The 18,575-nt window shown below is 35.2% G+C and overlaps 1 protein-coding gene across 9 annotated transcripts in view; it reads right to left on the bottom strand.

Annotated features, from left to right (window-relative positions):
* Window positions 1-18,575, bottom strand: part of CADPS2 (Ca++-dependent secretion activator 2) — a 563,764-nt gene that overhangs the window by 163,266 nt on the left and 381,923 nt on the right. For 7 of the 9 annotated variants that reach the window (XM_011995959.1, XM_011995960.1, XM_011995958.1 and 4 more), the window contains exons 10-12: window positions 11,359-11,467; window positions 10,135-10,335; window positions 713-721 (exon numbers count right to left, since the gene is read on the bottom strand). In XM_011995959.1, coding sequence (XP_011851349.1) covers window positions 713-721; window positions 10,135-10,335; window positions 11,359-11,467 — 319 coding nt within the window. The remainder of the gene's footprint in view (window positions 1-712; window positions 722-10,134; window positions 10,336-11,358; window positions 11,468-18,575) is intronic. The other 2 variants (XM_011995964.1, XM_011995966.1) reach the window with 1 other exon arrangement.

The raw sequence follows: 18,575 nt of genomic DNA, 5'->3' as shown, positions 1-18,575 counted from the left end.
TGAAAAAATTGTTTACCAGCCTCATCCCCACCCCTTCAGCCCACTCTCTTCCCTTAGAATTTTTATATATCCAGAGACTCAAAGAAAAAATGAAGTGGAATAGATTTGCTTATTGGAGAAACCTATAAATATATATTAGTAATGTCTCAAAAAGATAAGGTTGTCTTCCAGTAAGTTAGATTTTATAATATTTTATTTTTCTTAGTTATTAGTATGCTTAGATTTTTTTAAAAATAAGATTCTTTTTTAAGTTTTAAGATTCATAGTTCATTCTAAAGCACTGGGTTTGTGAAAAATAAATAAAAATACATACTTCAAAGAAAAATAAAATATAGAAGAAATAAAGTAGCAACTATTGCCTCCAACAAAACATATCCACTGAACATTTTAGATGTAATTCTACCTATAGTTTGCTTTTTCAATTGGGTTCTTTTTATGTAGTGAAAATAATACTACATGTGTAATTTAGCATTTTTTCCACTTAACATATATTGACCATTTGTTTTGCATGTTATTACAACACCTTCGTGGCTATTACCCTTGTGCCTGTATGAATGGTAGATACTAGGTTGTTTCTACTTTTTTGTTGTGATAGACATTTTTTGTTTTGTAATCAATAAAGCTAAGTAAACAAGATCATGATATTCCTCAAACATCGTATCATTAAAAAATTTTAAAAACATCTGATTTTAAAAATCATGAAAATACTTACCTTTACCAGCTACAGGTCAGCAAAGAAATGAGAAACAAAGCATATTTAAATGGGTTGGGAACATACACATTTATCCAACTAGACATTTAAATTTTTATTTTGTTTTCTCAATTTCTACTATTGATTTTAAAAGTTGTTTTTGTGAAAGATCATCAGGAAAGAAAACAAAATTGATTAAGTCAATGGAGGGAGGAAAATACTATGGAGGAAACTATTCTCTGGAGTAATTCATGACGTTTCTCTGATAGGTCAGGGTCAGTATTCTCATTCTGATGAGGTGGAACATGTTCTTTCTTCCTCCTTTATTTTCTTTTCTTTTCCTTTTTTTTTTTTTTTTTTTTTTGAGATGGAACCTTGCTCTGTTGCCCAGGCTGGAGTGCAGTGGTGTGATCTCCGCTCACTGCAAGCTCCGCCTCCCAGTTTCACGCCAGCAGAGGTCAGCACTGATTAAACACTTTACTAGTAGTCTAGAACAGAAGTCAGCTGTTGTTAACAAATTGAAACAGTTTGGCTTTTTAGTTATAACAAGTAAATTCAGTTCCCATAGCCTGATCAATTCTGCCTTGACAATAAATTGATAACAAATAATAGAAAGGTTTTGTTAGAAACAGATTATAGGGCTGGGTGCTGTGGCTCAGGCTTGTAATCCCGGCAATTTGGGAGGCCGAAGTGTCCTCCCTGATGGCAGATCACCTGAGGTCAGGAGTTCAAGACCAGCCTGGCCAATGTGGAGAAACTCCACCTCTATTAAAAAGACAAAAATTAGGCAGGTGAATCCCAGCTATTTGGGAGGCTGAGGCATGGGAATCTCATAGCCTGATTAATTCTGCGTTGACAACAAATTGATATTGAATAATAGAAAGGTTTTTTTTTTTTTAATTTGTCAAAGGCAGGTGCATTGGCTCATGCCTGTAATCCCAGCACTTTGGCATGCCGAGGCTGGCAGATCACCTGAGGTCAGGAGTTTGAGACCAGCCTGGCCAACGTGGAGAAACTCTGTCTCTGCTAAAAATACAAAAATTAGGTGGGTGTGGTGGCACACACCTGTACTCCCAGCTGCTGAGATTACTTGGGAGGCTGAGGCATGAGAATGGCTTGAATCTGGGAGGTGGAGGTTGCAGTGAGGTGAGATGGCACCACTGCACTCCCTCTCTCTCCAGAGGCAGACTCTGCCCCAAAAAATTCTGTATTATTCAGTCATGGTCTTAAAGGTCTGTGCTAGTGGTTCCTACCCACTTTTCTTGCCACTATGTGCAAGCAACAATAGCCATGAGCTCAAAACATTCCTTGGGAATTCCTTGTACTCAGGATGTTAAGAAAAAATATGGGAACACAAGTGAAGGAGGGTGACAATTAAAAAAAAAATAGCTATTAAGTCACTGTAATTCTGTGGTTCTCAACTGGAGGTGATTCCTCACCAACAGCAACCCTACCCTCTGGGACATTTGGCAATGTCCACAGATATTTTTGGTTGTCTGACCTGGGACCAGGTGGAAGACTACTGATATCTAGTGGATAGAGGACAGGGATGCTGTAAAACATCACATAATGCACAGGAAAAGTTCCTTACTCCACTCCCTGCCCCAGAACAAATAATTGTCTAGCCAAAAATGTCAATAGTGCTGAAATTGAGAAACCATGCTTTAACTTATAAAAAACTCATTCTGCGGCCGGGCGCGGTGGCTCAAGCCTGTAATCCCAGCACTTTGGGAGGCCGAGACGGGCGGATCACGAGGTCAGGAGATCGAGACCATCCTGGCTAATACGGTGAAACCCCGTCTCTACTAAAAAATACAAAAAACTAGCCGGGCGAGGTGGCGGGCGCCTGTAGTCCCAGCTACGCGGGAGGCTGAGACAGGAGAATGGCGTAAACCTGGGAGTCAGAGCTTGCAGTGAGCTGAGATCCGGCCACTGCACTCCAGCCTGGGCGACAGAGCGAGACTCCGTCTCAAAAAAAAAAAAAAAAAAAAAAAAAACTCATTCTGCTTCTGGTCATGATGGTATAATTGAGAATAAACTTAACCTTCTACCTGAACTAAGTTTTTGAAAAAAAATTTACAAAAAGTTTCTTAAACGCTGCATGTTGGGCAACACGGGAGAGTGATTCCTGAGGGATGGGAAACAAGGTGAGCCTTACAGTCACCCCAGGTTACTGCCAGGAGAAACTCTATAGCTCATGGCACAAGGAACAGGAACTCAGGAAAAGCCCAGTGGTCTCCCTGAGTTGAAAAATGGAGCTGACAATTCAGGAGGGCCACAGTAACTAGAGGTTGTAGGAAAGAGTACTGGAGAGAAGAGAGCTGCCCGGAAAGAGACTCTCAAGATCTGCAGAAGGCCTCCCCCAAGAATTCAGCTGACTACCTATCAGTTCATGCACGTGTAGAAAGGGAAAGAAGCAATCTAAAGGATTCAAGAGGATAGTGCCTCAAACTCACACAGCCTAGAATAGCACTGCTTCTCAGCAGCAAGAATATAAAAGCTTATAATTCACAGGTTATCAGTTAGAGTATTAAGAATGATGTTGGTCCAGAAACGGGAAAATGCATCCTGGACTAAACACTGCTTGGTCTTCCCTAACAAAACTTGAAAGCAAAGCTTGAAAGGATCGAATTGTTTCCAAGTAACTTAACTGTGTCTCAGAACAAGCATTTTTATGAAGAAAAGTATACCAAGGCACATCATAATCAAATTGCTCAAAAACAGTGTTAAGGAGAAAAATCTTTAAAGCAGTTAGAGGAAAAAAGGACATTATTTATAGAGGAACAAACCAAAATAGCACATTTCTCATTGGAAAAACAAATGCAAGCTAGAAGAAAGTGGAGCAACATCTTTAAAGTACTAAAAGAAAAATATCTTTAAAATGAGAGTAAAATAAAGACTTTTTCATATATAAAGAAGCTAAAAGTATTCATTACCAGCAGATCTGCACTACAAGAAAAGTCAAAGGAGGTCCTTCAAGAAGTAAAAATATATGCGCTAGACGATGAAAGACACTGGGAATGGTAATGGACATGTACGTAACATGTACATAATGGACATGTACAAAATGGACATCTATATAACATTTTTCTTTCACTTTTAATTTCTTTAAAACATATTGACTAAGGTAATAATCATAATAGCAATGTATTGTGGGATTTACAACATATATAGAAGTAAAATATATGACAAGAATAGTGCAAAAGTCAAGAGAAGAAATAGAGGTTTACTACTATAAAGTTTGCATACTATACATGAAGATGTATAATAAATTTAAAGTGTATACTTTAAATTCTAAAACAATCACAAAGATAATAAAAGAATTGGGCTGAAATAAAAAATTCCATTTTACTAAAGCAACAAAGATGAAATACCTAGAAATAAATCTGACAAAAGATGTGCAAGATCTGTTTACTGAAAACTACAAACATACCAAAGAGAAACTAAAGACTACCTAAACAAATGAAGTGACACATTGTATTCACAGATTGGAAGGCTCAATATTAAGAAGTCAGTTTTCCAAAGTTTTCCAAGGACTGACCGACCAAAGGCATTCCCAGTAAAATCTCCAGCAAGGAATGTCAAGATGTTTTTAAAATTTATATTGTACCTCATATATATATACAATTATTTGTCAATTAAAAATGAGTAAATTTATTTTGAAAATTCATAGAGAAATGCAAAGGACATAGAACAGCCAAAATATTTTTGAATAAGAGAAATCAATTTGGAGGACTTGGACTACCTGACTGTAAGATTCACAAAGCTACAGTAATCAAGACAGTGTAGTAATAATATTAAGATAGATAAACTGACCAAAGGAAAAGAAAGGATAGCCCAGAAATAAACTCATATGTAGTTAATTGATTTTTCACAAATGTGCAAGGGCAATTCAGGGTATGACAATCTTTTCAACTCTTTGTGTTAAAACAACTGGACATCCATATGCCATCCATAAATACTGATGGATACCTCTCACCGTATACAAAAATTAACTCAAAATGGTTGCAAAATGTAAAAGTCAAAACTGTAAAATTTCTAGAAGAAAGCAAAGGAGAAAATTTCTGCAATTTGGGTTGGGCAAAGATCCTTTAGTTACAACATCAAAAGCACATCTATGAAAAAAATTGATAAAATGGACTTCATCAAAATTAAGAATTTCTTTTTTTTTTTTTTTCTGAAAGTCACTATTAAGAGATGTGAAAAGACAAGCCATAGATTAGGAGAAAATATTTGCAAATCACATATCTGACAAATATGTTGTATCCAGAACACACAGGCAAACTTCATTTTATTGTGCTTTGCAGATGTGTTTTTCGTAAATTGAAAGTTTGTGGCAACCCTGTGACAAGCAAGTCTATGGTGCCACTTTTCTAACAACACATGCTCATTTTATGACTCTGTTTCACATTACGGTAATTCTCACAGTATTTCCAACTTTTTCATTATTAGTATATCTATTATAGTCATCTGTGAAAAGTGATCTTTGATGTTATTTTAATTGTTTTGGGGTGCCACAAACTACACCCATATAAGATGGTAAACTTAATAAATGTTATATGTGTTCTGACTGTTCCCCATCTGTCTTCCTTTTCTTGGGTCTCCCTATTTCTTGAGACACAACAATATTAAAATTAGGCTAATCAATAACCCAAAATGATCTCTAACTGTTCAAATGAATGAAAGAATCCCATCTCCCTCACTTTAAATTTAAAAGTTACAAATGATCATGCTTAGTGAGCAAGGCATGTCAAAAGCCAAGACAGGCTGAAAGCTAGGCCTTTTGCATCAAGTAGCCAAGTTGTGAATGCAAAGGAAAAGTTGTTGAAGTAAATTAAAATTGCTACTCCAGTGAACACACAAATAATAAGAAAGCAAAAACAGCCTTATTGCTGATATGAAGAAAGTTTGAATGATCTGGATAGATCAAACCAGCCGCAATATTCCCTTTAACCAAAGCCTAATACAGAGCAAGGCCCTGCCTTTCTTCAATTCTATGAAGGCTGAGAGAGGTGAAGAAGCCTCTGCAAGCTGTCAAGCCAGCAGAGGTCAGCTCACGAGGGCTAAGGAAAATAAGCCATCTCTATTACATGAAAGTGCAAGGTGAAGCAGCAGGGGTTGATGCAGAAATGGCAGCAAGTTATCCAAAAGATCCAGCTAAGATCATTGATGAAGTTAGTTATGCTAAATAACAGATTTTTAGTGTAGACAAAATAATCTTCTATTGGAAGAAGATGCCCATCTAGGACTTTCACAGTTAGAGAGAAGTCAATGCCTGGCTTCAAAGCTTCAAAGTACAGGCTCCCTTGTTAGTGGCTAATGCAACTGATGACTTTAAGTTGAAGCCAACAGTTATTAACCATCTTGAAAATCCCAGAGCCCTTCAAAACTATGCTACATCAACCCTGTCTGTGCTCTACAACTGAAAGAACAAGCCCAGATGATGGTGCATGTGTTTACAGCACAGTTTACTGAATATTTTAAGTCCACTGTCGAGGCCCAATGTTAGAAAAAAAGAATCTGGTCGAAGTATTATTGCTCACTGACACTGCATCTAGTTACTCAAGAGCTCTGCTGGAGATGTACAAGGTGATTAATGTTGTTTTCATGCTTGCTAACCTAACATCCATTCTGCAGGCCACAGATCAAGGAGTAATTTCAACTTTCAAGTCTTATTATTTAAGAAATACATTTTAAAAGGCTATAGCTGCCATAGATAGTGATTCCTATGAGCCATCTGGGAAAAGTAAACTGAAAACCTGGGAAGGATTCACCATTCCAAACGCCACTAAGAACATTTGTGATTCTTGGGAGGAGGTAAAAATATCAACATTTACAGGAGTTTGGAGGAAGTTGATTCCAACCCTCGGGGATAACTTTAAGGGACTGAAGACTTGAGTGGAGGAAGTCACTGCAGATGTCATGAAAACAACAAAAGAACCAGAATTAAAAGTGGAGCCTGAAGATGTGACTGAATTGCTGCAATCTCATGATAAAACTTGAACAGATAAGAAGTTGGTTCCTTTGGGTGAAGCAAAGGAAGTGGTTTTTGAGATGGAATCTACTTCTGGTGAAGATGCTGTGAACATTGTTGAAAGGACAACACAGGATTTAGGATATTATATAAACTTAGTTCATAAAGCAGAGGTAAAGTTTTAGAGGATTGACTCCAATTTTCAAATAAGTTCTACTTTGGGCAAAATGATAGCAAACAGCATCGCATGCTACAGGAAAATCTTTTGTGAAAGGAAGAATCAGTCACTGCAGCAAACTTCATCCTTGTCTTATTTTAAGATATTGCCACATCCACCCTAACCTTCAACAACCATCAACCTGATCAGTCAGCAGCCATCAACGTTGAGGCAAGACCCTCTACCAGCAAAAATATTATAATCACTGAACCCTCAGGTGATTGTTAGTATTTTTAGCAATAAAGAACTTTAAAATTATGTTTTAGACATGATGCTAGTGCATGCTTAATACACTACAATGTAGTGTAAACATAACTTTTTTTTTTTTTTGAGACAGGTTTTCACTCTATCACCCAGGCTGGAGTGCAGAGGCGCTATTTCACTGCAACCTCTACCTCTCGGGTTCAAGCAATACTCATTTTATTGTAGTGGTCTGGAACTGAACCCACAATATGTCCAAGGCATGCCTGTGTAAACACCTCTCAAAACCCAATAACAGCCTAATTATAAATTAGGCAAGGTATGTGCAGAGATACATAACCAAAGAATAAATATGGATAGCAAAAAAGCTGAAGTACTTCAGCCTCCCAAGTGCTGGGACTACAGTCACGTACCACTATGCCCAGCTAATTTTGTATTTTTTGTAGATACAGGGTTTCACCATGTTGCCCAGTCTGGTCTTGAACTCCTGAACTGAAGCAAAAAAGCACATGAAAATAGCATTTCTCTATATAAGCAATAGTCAACTAGAAAATATAATAAAAATATAAGATGTAATAGCAACAAAAGTATGAAAGGCTTAGAAATTAGCTTAACCAAGAATAAAAACAGCTCTATGAAAAAGGATTAAAATGTAAAGGACTTAGATTTGAATAAATGAAAGGATATTTCATAGTCATGGCTGGGACAACTGAACATTACATAGGTATGGATTTGGAGGCATTCCACATTTCCATCTCTGGAGGAGTGAATAGAAATAAAATGTGCTGTAGACTAGGTAACATAAGACAGAAGCCCACTTACATGGTATGCAGTAATCAGAAGAATGAGATTAGATGTATTCATACAAACATGGACGAATTTTAAAAGCATAGAGATGAACAAAAACAGTAAGACTGAACATGATAAAGAATATGAAACCATTTATGAGATTGACGCTAAATGCACATATACAAAATGCAAATTTGCAAAATGAAAAACACAGGAAATTCACATTAAATGCTGTAGAACTATAGCTTACAGGGGAAGGGACAGAGATTAGCCTATGGAGTGGAAAGAAACAAATTTATAAAAATTTGGTTTTTAACAACAAGAATCAAAACTAGGAGGGAAAAAAATAGATCAGCTGGATGGAAGAAAATGATTTTGGGAAGAGATCTGACGTGAGTTAATGTTGTGTTGGGGGTGAGCAATGAACAGAGCTCCAGAGGAAGGAGGTTCGACCTAGGGTTGAGGGAGTCTTATACTTTGATGCCCAATGCAGGAACAGCCCAGGGATAAATAATCTGGCACTTGAAGTAGGAAAGAAGCAATGGATATGAGCTGTGCTGCGAGAGAAATGCCTGAGTGAGCACCCCTGTGCATAGCTGGGGAACACCCAACAAGTCACTATGTACCACTGTGGCGAGAATCTGATGAATATGATGTAAGGAATTCATAGGTGTCTGGAGTTGATCCAAGGAGGACACAAACTATGTGGACTTCATTACCAGGTGCCCTGGCAGGTCCATGGTGATGAGCAGTGCACACCAGCACGTAAGTAATGAAACCAGTGACAGAAGTCATGCCTAAGGCCATGTGAACAGAGAACAGTTTTAGACTAGATGCTACATTCAATGATATCACAGTTTTATGTAATCCCCTCTGAAACTTAATTTACTATGGATCACATGGAAGAAGAGTGGGGGGAAGAATCTTGAATTAATTGAATTTTAATCTTTGACTCAGTTGTTTTGAATTGGTGAGTTAAAGTTTTTTGGCAACATTAGAAATTAAAATGTCAGATATGCTCAATTGTAGAAAAATAAAGACACTTCTGTACACCTTAGCTCTGATGAAACACTCTTATCTGCTCTGCCATACTCTATGCATATTACCTGGAGGGTGAGAGGAAGGCAGAAGCAGCGAGTTAAATTTTTAAATACAGTGAAAATATCAGAATGTGCTCTTTTTATTTTATTTTACCTTTTAAGATGACAATGCTACTAATTTTAAAGAAGAAATTTTAAATCAGTGAAAAAATTAATATATAATATTCCTAAATAGTTTTCACTACATATAAAAAATGTGCCCCAAACTAATTACGATAACCTATGAGTATGGTCTGTGGTTTCTAAAATAAAGAAAAAGCTCATGGTTCACATTTAATTATTTGAACTAAAGTGCCTTTGTTTAGGATGCCCAGAAATGATACTGAAGGGTATCTGAAAAGAAAAGAGAATAGTTACTTGATGTATGAAAAGCAGAAGAAAATAATGCATGTCAAGATGTTATTCTCCTTGAGAAGAATCTCAAGAATAAAAAAACCACAAGTTGAGCTGAAAGTTAAAGACAAATATTTATTACAGGTAAAACAGGATAAGCTTTGTAAAGGAGTATAACAAGTTAAAACACTTGGTTTAGTGATTATCAAAGCTATGTTTGAAGATGTTTTGACCATCATTCCATAATTATTAAACATCAGTCATTTAAAATAAAAAATTTAGCTCTTTACAACTTAAGTTAGCATTCAAAATTGACATGTCTTTAAGGCATGAGGGGAAAAAAGTTGGCTTTATGACTTATTATTTGTATCAATCTACAACAACAAAAAAATAGACCTATTATCCTTCTGGGTTATTAAGAACAACTCTAGAAGGTAATGGTTCATCATTTTGGTACTCTGAAATCGTATCAAAGCAAATTTGATTTTGCAATATTTTTTCCATGTCTATAGGAGACTTAAGTCAAAATCATAATAAACTAAAATAAATTTTCCTTGGAGAAGTTTTGGAGAATTTTCTTATGTGCTCTTGAGATTTCGAGAAATACCCTAATGCTTGACAAATCCACGATTGGAAACCACATGTACCATTTACTCCAGATTTATGTGAAAAATTAGATAAGTGATTATATGACTACTAATATGAACTATTTTCATTTAATTAGGAATCAATTAATGATGTAAACTATAATACTGAACAAATTTGCCTCAATTTTATATCTTATTAAAGCTGTTAATTGATAATCAAATTATTTTTTAACAAAACTTACAAAGCTGAGCATCTGTATGGAGAGTTCCTCCTTTAGGATTCAGTTTCTGGGTTTGAATTGCAGGAACTGGTTTATATGATTGACCTGTGGCTCTATACATGGCTTGAACCCATAATGTTCTGTCCTGTTCATCATCACTGGCAAAGATTACAGTATCTCCTTCTTTAACAGCATTAAAGAACATACGACCACCCTGAAGGCCTGTGGAGGGAACAAAAAGACATCATTAAAAATTTATAGGATTGGCAGATTTTAGTCTCATTCACTAACTGACCTCATGGAAAAGAATGGATTTGATATTAACAGTTAAATGTTTTAAACAATATTTAGCTTAAAGGATCAAATCCACAATCCAAGATTTGAAGAAAATAACAAAAAGGCTTAAGCTCCCATATCACCTCAGAAATAAAAAATAACCTAGGGAAACAGTCCACGACACAGCAGCATTCTACAAGATATATAAACACACTCCATGGAAATGCATAGCACAATCTGATATTTCATGCCAGAGAAAGAAGTTTTATCTGTCGGCATATTTGCCATTCTATACGTGGGAAAAATATATAATGATTAAGACAAAAATGATATTTAATATGGCATGTATTTTATCTTTTATAAAATTCTTTCACAGAAGATAGTATTTTGCATTTTAAGTGAACAATTAGTTAATATGGTCATAAATTTCTATTTCATAATCTCTATTGACCAATATTTAATCATTATGTTTATTAATGTCTGCATTTCTTGATCTTAGATATTGTCATTAATATTCATTCATTCAATTTTTAAAATATCAGGTGTCCAGTACTCTTTCCAGTATTAACATGAAGGGAGAGAGAGAAGTACAAAAATGTATTGTGTGAGAGAAAATTAGTAGTTACAATATAATAATTCATTTGCCATTTGTCTGTCTATTTCTGCTGTAACTTTTGCTTTCCAGCAAAGAAGTTTCTGAAAACATTGTTATATCTCATAAATTATTCAATTACAGTGACTTTTACACATCTCAACCTCATGCCAAAATAATAATAAATATGATGAAATATGGTTAAGAATAAAAGCACTCCAAAAGAGATAATTTGAATCTCATAAAGTCTTGCCCAGATATATAAGTGAAATACGCACCCTATTCATCGAGAGGGGTTTAAATTGTAGAACAGACACAGGATATTTATAAGAATTCCATACATACATGGCAGGGAAAGTGATTCAATTAAGAGTTACCTGGGTGGGGATCGGTATAATCTACAGTATAGCCTTCAAGTTGCATTAATTCTTGTGGTTCAGACTTTTTTTCTCTGTAACTGCACATAGCAAAGGTATATTGGCTAACCTGCTCGAGAAAAAAAAAAGAAGTTTATAGATTGGTCACATTAAATTTACCAAATTTAACTTTTGGTTTTTTCTTTATCAAAATACTCTTTTCCCAATTAAAAATATAACATAATTTGCACATAAATTATTAAATTTGAGCATTTTTCAAAACCTAGCTCGGAGATTAAAGCATCTTTCGTTTGTCAGCTTGCATTTGTTGGTTCTTCTATGCCTAAGATCCAGTATTCCCCAAAACAATGATTTGCTGCTCAAGTTTCTATAAGATATTAATATAAGCACCATAAATAAGTATTCGTGTTGATATGTTTGGGATTACTAGCCTATTAAGAAGATAAATAGCCTTATTAAAAGGTTTCTTATGACTTTTAATATGCTAACGTAGGCTATAAATCTCCAAGAGTAAGATTAGGAGTAGTCCTAGATTTACATAAACACCGGACCACGTTTTCAAGCATATTTATACCAAGACTTTTAACAAAGTAAAAAAAGATCTCACGCCTGTAATCCCAGCACTTTGGGATGCTGAGGCAGGTGGATCACGAGGTCAGGAGATTGAGACCATCTTGTGTAATACGGTGAAACCCCATCTCTATTAAGAATACAAAAAATGAGCCAGGCGTGTTGGCACACACCAGTAGTCCCAGCAACTCGGGAGGCTGAGGTAGGAGAATTGCTTGAACCTGGGAGGCAGAGGTTGTAATGAGCCGAGATCGCGCCATTGCACCCCAGCCTGGGTGACAGAGCAAGACTACGTCTCAAAAAAAAGAAAAAATTAATAAATAATAAAATACAAAAATTTTTAAAAAATCATTAAAAGTTGAGAATTTAGTGGCCACATAATGAAAACCTCAGGCAGGGCCAGGATAGAGTAAATTTTGGGCAGCCAGTGACAACACTGCCAAGATCTGCTCTGCCTCTTAATTCTTCTTGTCTTTTGGAATTGGCCTCATTTCCTTGTGCTAAAGTCGTACTAGAACCATAGCTGCTCTGAAGTCACCTCCCTGAGCGTGTCTGCTTGGATCACAAGGCCACATTTGAACAAAATACTGTAAATGGGGAATGTTTCATTAGCCCAGAGTAGGTCAAGAGCTCATGTATGCAGCAAAGAACATTAGGTGCTACAACAGGCAGGCTCTTACAAGGTCCCCCAACAGAGATAGAGGGAGGTTCTGTTTCCAGCAGGAGAAAAGGCTGTTTGGTGGATATACATCTAAATTGCAAAATATCCTACAACACAGAGTCCACGGAAAATAGTTTTGTTAGTGTATTTTTTTTTTCTTTTTCTGAGACAGGGTCTCACATTGTCACCCAGGCTGCAGGAGAGTGGCATGATTATGGCTCATTGCAGCCTCCACCCTTGGGGACCCAGTGATCCTCCCACTCAACCTCCTGAATTGCTGGACCACAGGTGCATGCTACCATGCTCAGCTAATTTTTAAAAATTATTTGTAGAGACAGGGTCTCTCTCTGTTACCTGGGCTTGGTTAATGTTAACTATTTCCTTTTTCTGTTTTTAAACATAAAATGAAACTAAGGAAACATAGTACCTTTCAATAGACAGTGATTACTTCAATAGGACCCCAAAATAAACTAATTATGAGAAACAGAAAATATGGGCTACATTAAAATCAAGGAATTCTCTTCATTTAAAGGGTATCATGAAGAAAGTAAAAAAGGCAAAGCAACGGACTAAGAGAAGATGTATGCAAAGCATATATTCAATCAACAACTCACATCAGAAATATAAAGAACTATAAACCAACAGGGAAAACTCAGAACACATGGTAGAAAAATGGGTAAAAGATGACTGCTCTTTTTTATTTTCACATCAACTCTCTGTACCTGAGGCCAGAAAGACAGGTTTGGGATAATGACAGGTGTAAGATGCAGAGATCAACATTGTTACTTTTAAAAGGAGAAAATATATTTTCTATTCAGAGAAAAGCAGAGCTCTTTTTCTCTGCTCATCTCTGCTCTTGTACAAAGTAAAGGGTGCAAGTCATTGTGAAAATTACTATGTTAGAGACTGCTAAGTTGCAGGACAAATTGTGGATTTAAAACTGAAAATTAACACAAATATAATACTTCATTAGAAAATATACTGATTAGATTAGCAAAAATGAAAATGGTTACCAGTACACAGTGTGGGGACCAAATCGAAACTGGTGCGGTCTTTATGGAAGGTCATCTGGCAACAGGTTCTGTGACATACTTATGCTTTACGTACATCACAGTACATAGGTACAAAGATGTAGCGCATTTTTGGCAAGTGTGGTTATGTTCTTTTTTTTTTTTTCTTTTTGCCAATTTTGATGAATGGGAAATGTTCTGTTATTTGAGTTCCCATTACAATACGATTGAGAATTTTCCCTTATATTCGATAAACATTTGAAGTTTTCTTTTCTGTGAGTTTCCTGATCAAGTAGTTTGCTCATTTTCTAATGTATCATTTCATCATTTGTACCCTTCTCTATGATCAATTTTGTCAGAGGTTTATTCACTTTTTTAATGTGTTAACACGACTAGGCTATAGTATCCAGTTATTTAATCAAACACTAATTTAAATGTGGCTGAGAAGGTATTTTGTAGAAATGGTGAACATCTATAATCAGTTGACTTTAAGTACAGGAGATTATCTTCGATATGTGGGTGGGTCTCATACAAGCAGCTGAAGGCCCTAAGAGCAAACACTAAGATTTTCTGAAAAAGAAGACATTTTGCCTCAACACTGCAGCATCAGCTTCTGCTAGAGTTCCAGCCTGCTGGCCTTTCTGGAAAACTCTTAATGATACAGTACGAAAAGTCTTACTATTTTTTATGCATTCCTTTGGTCCAGCAAGGAATGTATCTCAAGGAAACAAATGGAGGAGTACTCAAAGATGTATATGCATTGTGTTCACTGCAGTGTTGCATATAAGCAGTTTGGTTAAAATATATCATGGCATGACTATACAGGATAATACTATGAGCCATTAAAAGAGATGTGACTGATTTTTTTCTTAACATGGGAACCTAAGATATAACATTTCCAAGATATAACATAAACAGCAATTTAAAAGCAAAACTGTAGAGTGTGATTCTATTGGCAAACATTATATATATGAATTAAAATATATATTAAAATATTTACAGTGATTATTACAGGATGGCGAAATGATAGGTTATTTTATTTTTCAGTGTGGAGTTTCTTAAAAGAATACACATTATTTTAAATCAGAAAAAGAATAAAGTTATTTCTATTTTGAAAAATAAAAACATTAAGCCTTAATGGGGGAGATTGAGGCCAATATCTTGTGATACTTGTGGTTCTTGCTACGTTGAATTTTCCTTGTGTCTTTCCTCATCTTACAGACTGTCAATAAATTTACTTTTTCCCTTGCATATATGTTTAAGGTTTACAAATGAAAGTCAGTTGCTCCCATAAGGATTTTTTTTTTTTTTTTTTTTTTTAAATCACTTAAAGGTTTCAGTTTCCTTGTGTTAAAAGGTATAATTGTGTGGGTGTTTTTAGGGGTGAGGGTTAAGGGGTTGGAGGTGGGGGTGTTGAGAGGTAAACAATAACAGTCCAATTGTATTTGTTCTAAAAAGAAGTCCATTCTCTTACTCTAGAAAAATAACTTAGTTCAAAGTTCCACTATTCCTTCATAAAGCTATTTTACACAGCATTATCTTAAAAATATTATGAAATATCTCCAACATAAAGAAAAGTACAATAATACACTAACATGTATATATTCATCATTCAGCTTTGTTGAATGGTAATTTCTTAGAGATATATATGCTTTAAAGAGTATTTTTTTAAAAAAGGACAGATACAATTGATGCCTATGTATACTCACCCAAGACAATTTCCTTTCTCTTCTCAGAGATAAACACCATGCTGATTTTTCTGTTTATTATATTATTTCCATGATGTTTTGACATGTGTACCACATATAAGAAAATTGATAAACAACATCAAGTACTTTTTGCATGTTTCCAAACTTCATATGAATATATCACATATATTCTTCTGCAACTTTCTTCTCCAAAAGTTAAATGTTTCTGATGCTTAACCATCTTGATATAAATATTGTTAGTTGAATTGTCACACTTTAACCACTATCCTAGTTAAAGTGATGTCACACTTTAACCACTATCCTAGGATAACCATATCCTAGATGATGACTTTCTTTCACTTGTTATCCTTACAAACAATGTCATGATGGACATTCTTGTATATCTTGTCTTCTTGCTCACACGTGTGAGAGCTTCTCTAGTACCACATCAAGGAGTGGAACTGCTAGGTTGTAGAGCGTGCAGATCTTAATCTTTACTGAATGTTGCCTAGTTGCTTTCCAATTTGTGCATACTATATATACCTGTGGTATATGAGTACTCCAGATATAATATTAATACATTTTTGCCAAGCTTGGTATTTTGAATCTTTGTATTTTTTGCCAACTTTGATGGGTGGGAAGTAGTATTTCACTATTATTTGAGTTTACAGTTCTTATTGCCAATAGGACTAAGAATATTCTCTTCTGTTTATTAGTCACTTGGGGGTTTTGTCTTCCTTCCTGATGAAATAAATTTGCTCATTTTTGAATGTATCATTTAGCCATTTTATACCCTTTTTCATAATCAATTTTGCCAGAGATTTATTCACCTTTTTAATGTTTTCGAGAAATATTATTGCATTTTGTTAATCCTCTCTGTTGTTTTACATTTCCTTAATTTCTGCCATCTTTCTTATCTCTTCATTTGGGAGATTTATCTCCTTAATTTAATTAATTAATTTATTTATTTATTGAGACAGCGTCTTGCTCTGTAGCCCAAGCTGGTATGCAGCTGCACAATCTCAGCTCACTGCAACCTCTGCCTCCTGGGTTCAATCAATTCTTCTGACTCAGCTTCCTGAGTAGCTGGGATTACAGGTGTGCCCCACCATATCTGGTTAATTGTTTGTGTTTTTAGTACAGACGAGGTTTCACCATGTTGGCCAGGCTGGTCTTCAAGTCCTGACTTCCAGTGATCCGCCTGCTTTGGCCTCCCAAAATGCTGGGATTATGGCGTAAGCCACCACGCCTGGCCTTGCTTGTTTTTTTAAACTCATATAATTAGCGTATTCATTTTTAATATATGCATTTATGTTTATTCTAAGTTCATATTAACCTCATCTCACAAATAGCATTTTTATGAGTTCCATTCCAAATATTTCTCATGTTTTATGATTTCTTTTTTATATTGGAGCTACTTAGAAGTGTGTTTTTAAGTTTGGCTTTGTGGTTATATTTTGGATTTTTAAATTAATTTCATTGTGATCAGAAAAATTCTGAATCTTAGTATTTTTTAAGACTTGTTCTGCTTAACACATGACTAGTTTTTTAATCAATTTTTTTTTTTGCTTAAAAGAATGCATGTCTTGTAATTATTATTCAGTGATTATTCATGTCCATTAGGTCAAATTTACTGATTTTAGTCAAATATTCTATATCTGATATTCTTTTCTGATGTATCAAGTATTGAGAAATGTTAAAATTTCCTATCAAGATTATCCCTCTTTGGATTCTTCATGCAATTCTCTTAAGTGTTTATATATTTTTAAGATAAATAATCTCATACATATGCCTGAGATTGTTACTTCTTTCTCAGACTATTCTGTCTTCCTGGTAAGTTGTTCTATTTATATTTATGTAGTGAGTATTTTAAAAATCTGATACCGCTTTTTGCCTTGAAGCCAATCTTCTTGTACAGTCACAAAACTAATCTTTCTTGTGGTCAGAATGCATCTGGTAGATTTTTAAAAAAATCTCTTCAGTCTCAATTATTCTGTGTTATATTTTAGATCGCTTTGAACAACAATTGGGGTTTTTAAAGCCCTAAAAACCTAGTCTTCTAACAAGATTTATTTTAAAAACAAGCTACATTTGCTGTACATGCTGATATATTTAGAGGTATTTCTATTATCTTATCTTGCCCTTTGTATTTGCCATGCCTTTTTCTTTCATTCCCTGTCTCTATTAAACATTAACAAAATCTCCCTATTTCCTCAACAGTACAGAAACTATATATTTCTTTTCTCTCACTGATTCCTCAAATCTTGTTTTTAAGTCTCCTCCTGAACCCAGGAAACTTTGAGTGCTTTACTTCCGTTACCCATTCCCATCTGTTAAGTCAGTCCTCATTATATTAGTTCTACCTTATTTTAGTCATGTTTAGCATATTATCATTTAGTAACAGAAATTCATTATTAAAATATATGATCTTAACAAGTCAATATTTATTTATATTTACTCCTAAGTTTACTCATTTTCTTGCTGACGACTGCTTCTTGAATCACACTCTTATCATTCTGAGCTCAATTTCTTTCTTCCTTTAATTTGAAAATATATCCTTTTGAAATATCTGAATATTTGAAAATATGTCTTTAATTTGTTCTTACTCAGGCATAATGGTATAGTTACTTATATAGTGTTTTAGCCCAGCAATCCTATCAGTAATTTTGAAGATATTCCATTGTCAGAAGGCTTAGATATCCATGTGGAAAAGACTTATGGAAGTTCAACTGCAGTTCTCCTCTTGTAATTTGTCTTTTTTTTATTATTTTATTTTTTATTTTTTATTTTTTTGAGACATCTCACTTTGTGGCCCAGGTTGGAAGGCATGATCTTGGCTCTCCGCAACCTCTACCTCAAGCCATTCTTGTGCCTCAGCTTCCCAAGTAGCTGGGATTACAGGTGCTCGCCACCAGGCCTGGCTAATTTTTGTATTTTTAATAGAGACGGGGTTCACCATGTTGGCTAGGCTGGTCTCGAACTCCTGACCTCAAGTGATCTGCCCACCTTGGCCTTGCAAAGTGCTGGGATTACAGGAGTGAACCACCATACTCAGCCTATTTGCCTCTTCTTTATGATTGTTCTTACATGTTCTCTTAATCTTTGTCATTTTGCACTTTCATCATTACATTTCTAGGAGTTAAAGAGTTATGGTTAATACTTACTGTATTTCTTCTTTTTTTTTCTTTTTTTTTTTTTTTTTTTTTGAGACGGAGTCTCGCTCTGTCGCCCAGGCTGGAGTGCAGTGGCCGTACTTACTGTATTTCTTACTAATTCATGACTACATCA

The sequence above is a fragment of the Mandrillus leucophaeus genome, unplaced genomic scaffold (genome assembly GCF_000951045.1).
Source record: "Mandrillus leucophaeus isolate KB7577 unplaced genomic scaffold, Mleu.le_1.0 Scaffold5, whole genome shotgun sequence".
Taxonomy (NCBI): Eukaryota; Metazoa; Chordata; class Mammalia; order Primates; family Cercopithecidae; genus Mandrillus; species Mandrillus leucophaeus.
The sequence above is the reverse complement of the archived record's forward strand: the minus strand, read 5'-3'. Positions and strand labels throughout refer to the sequence as shown.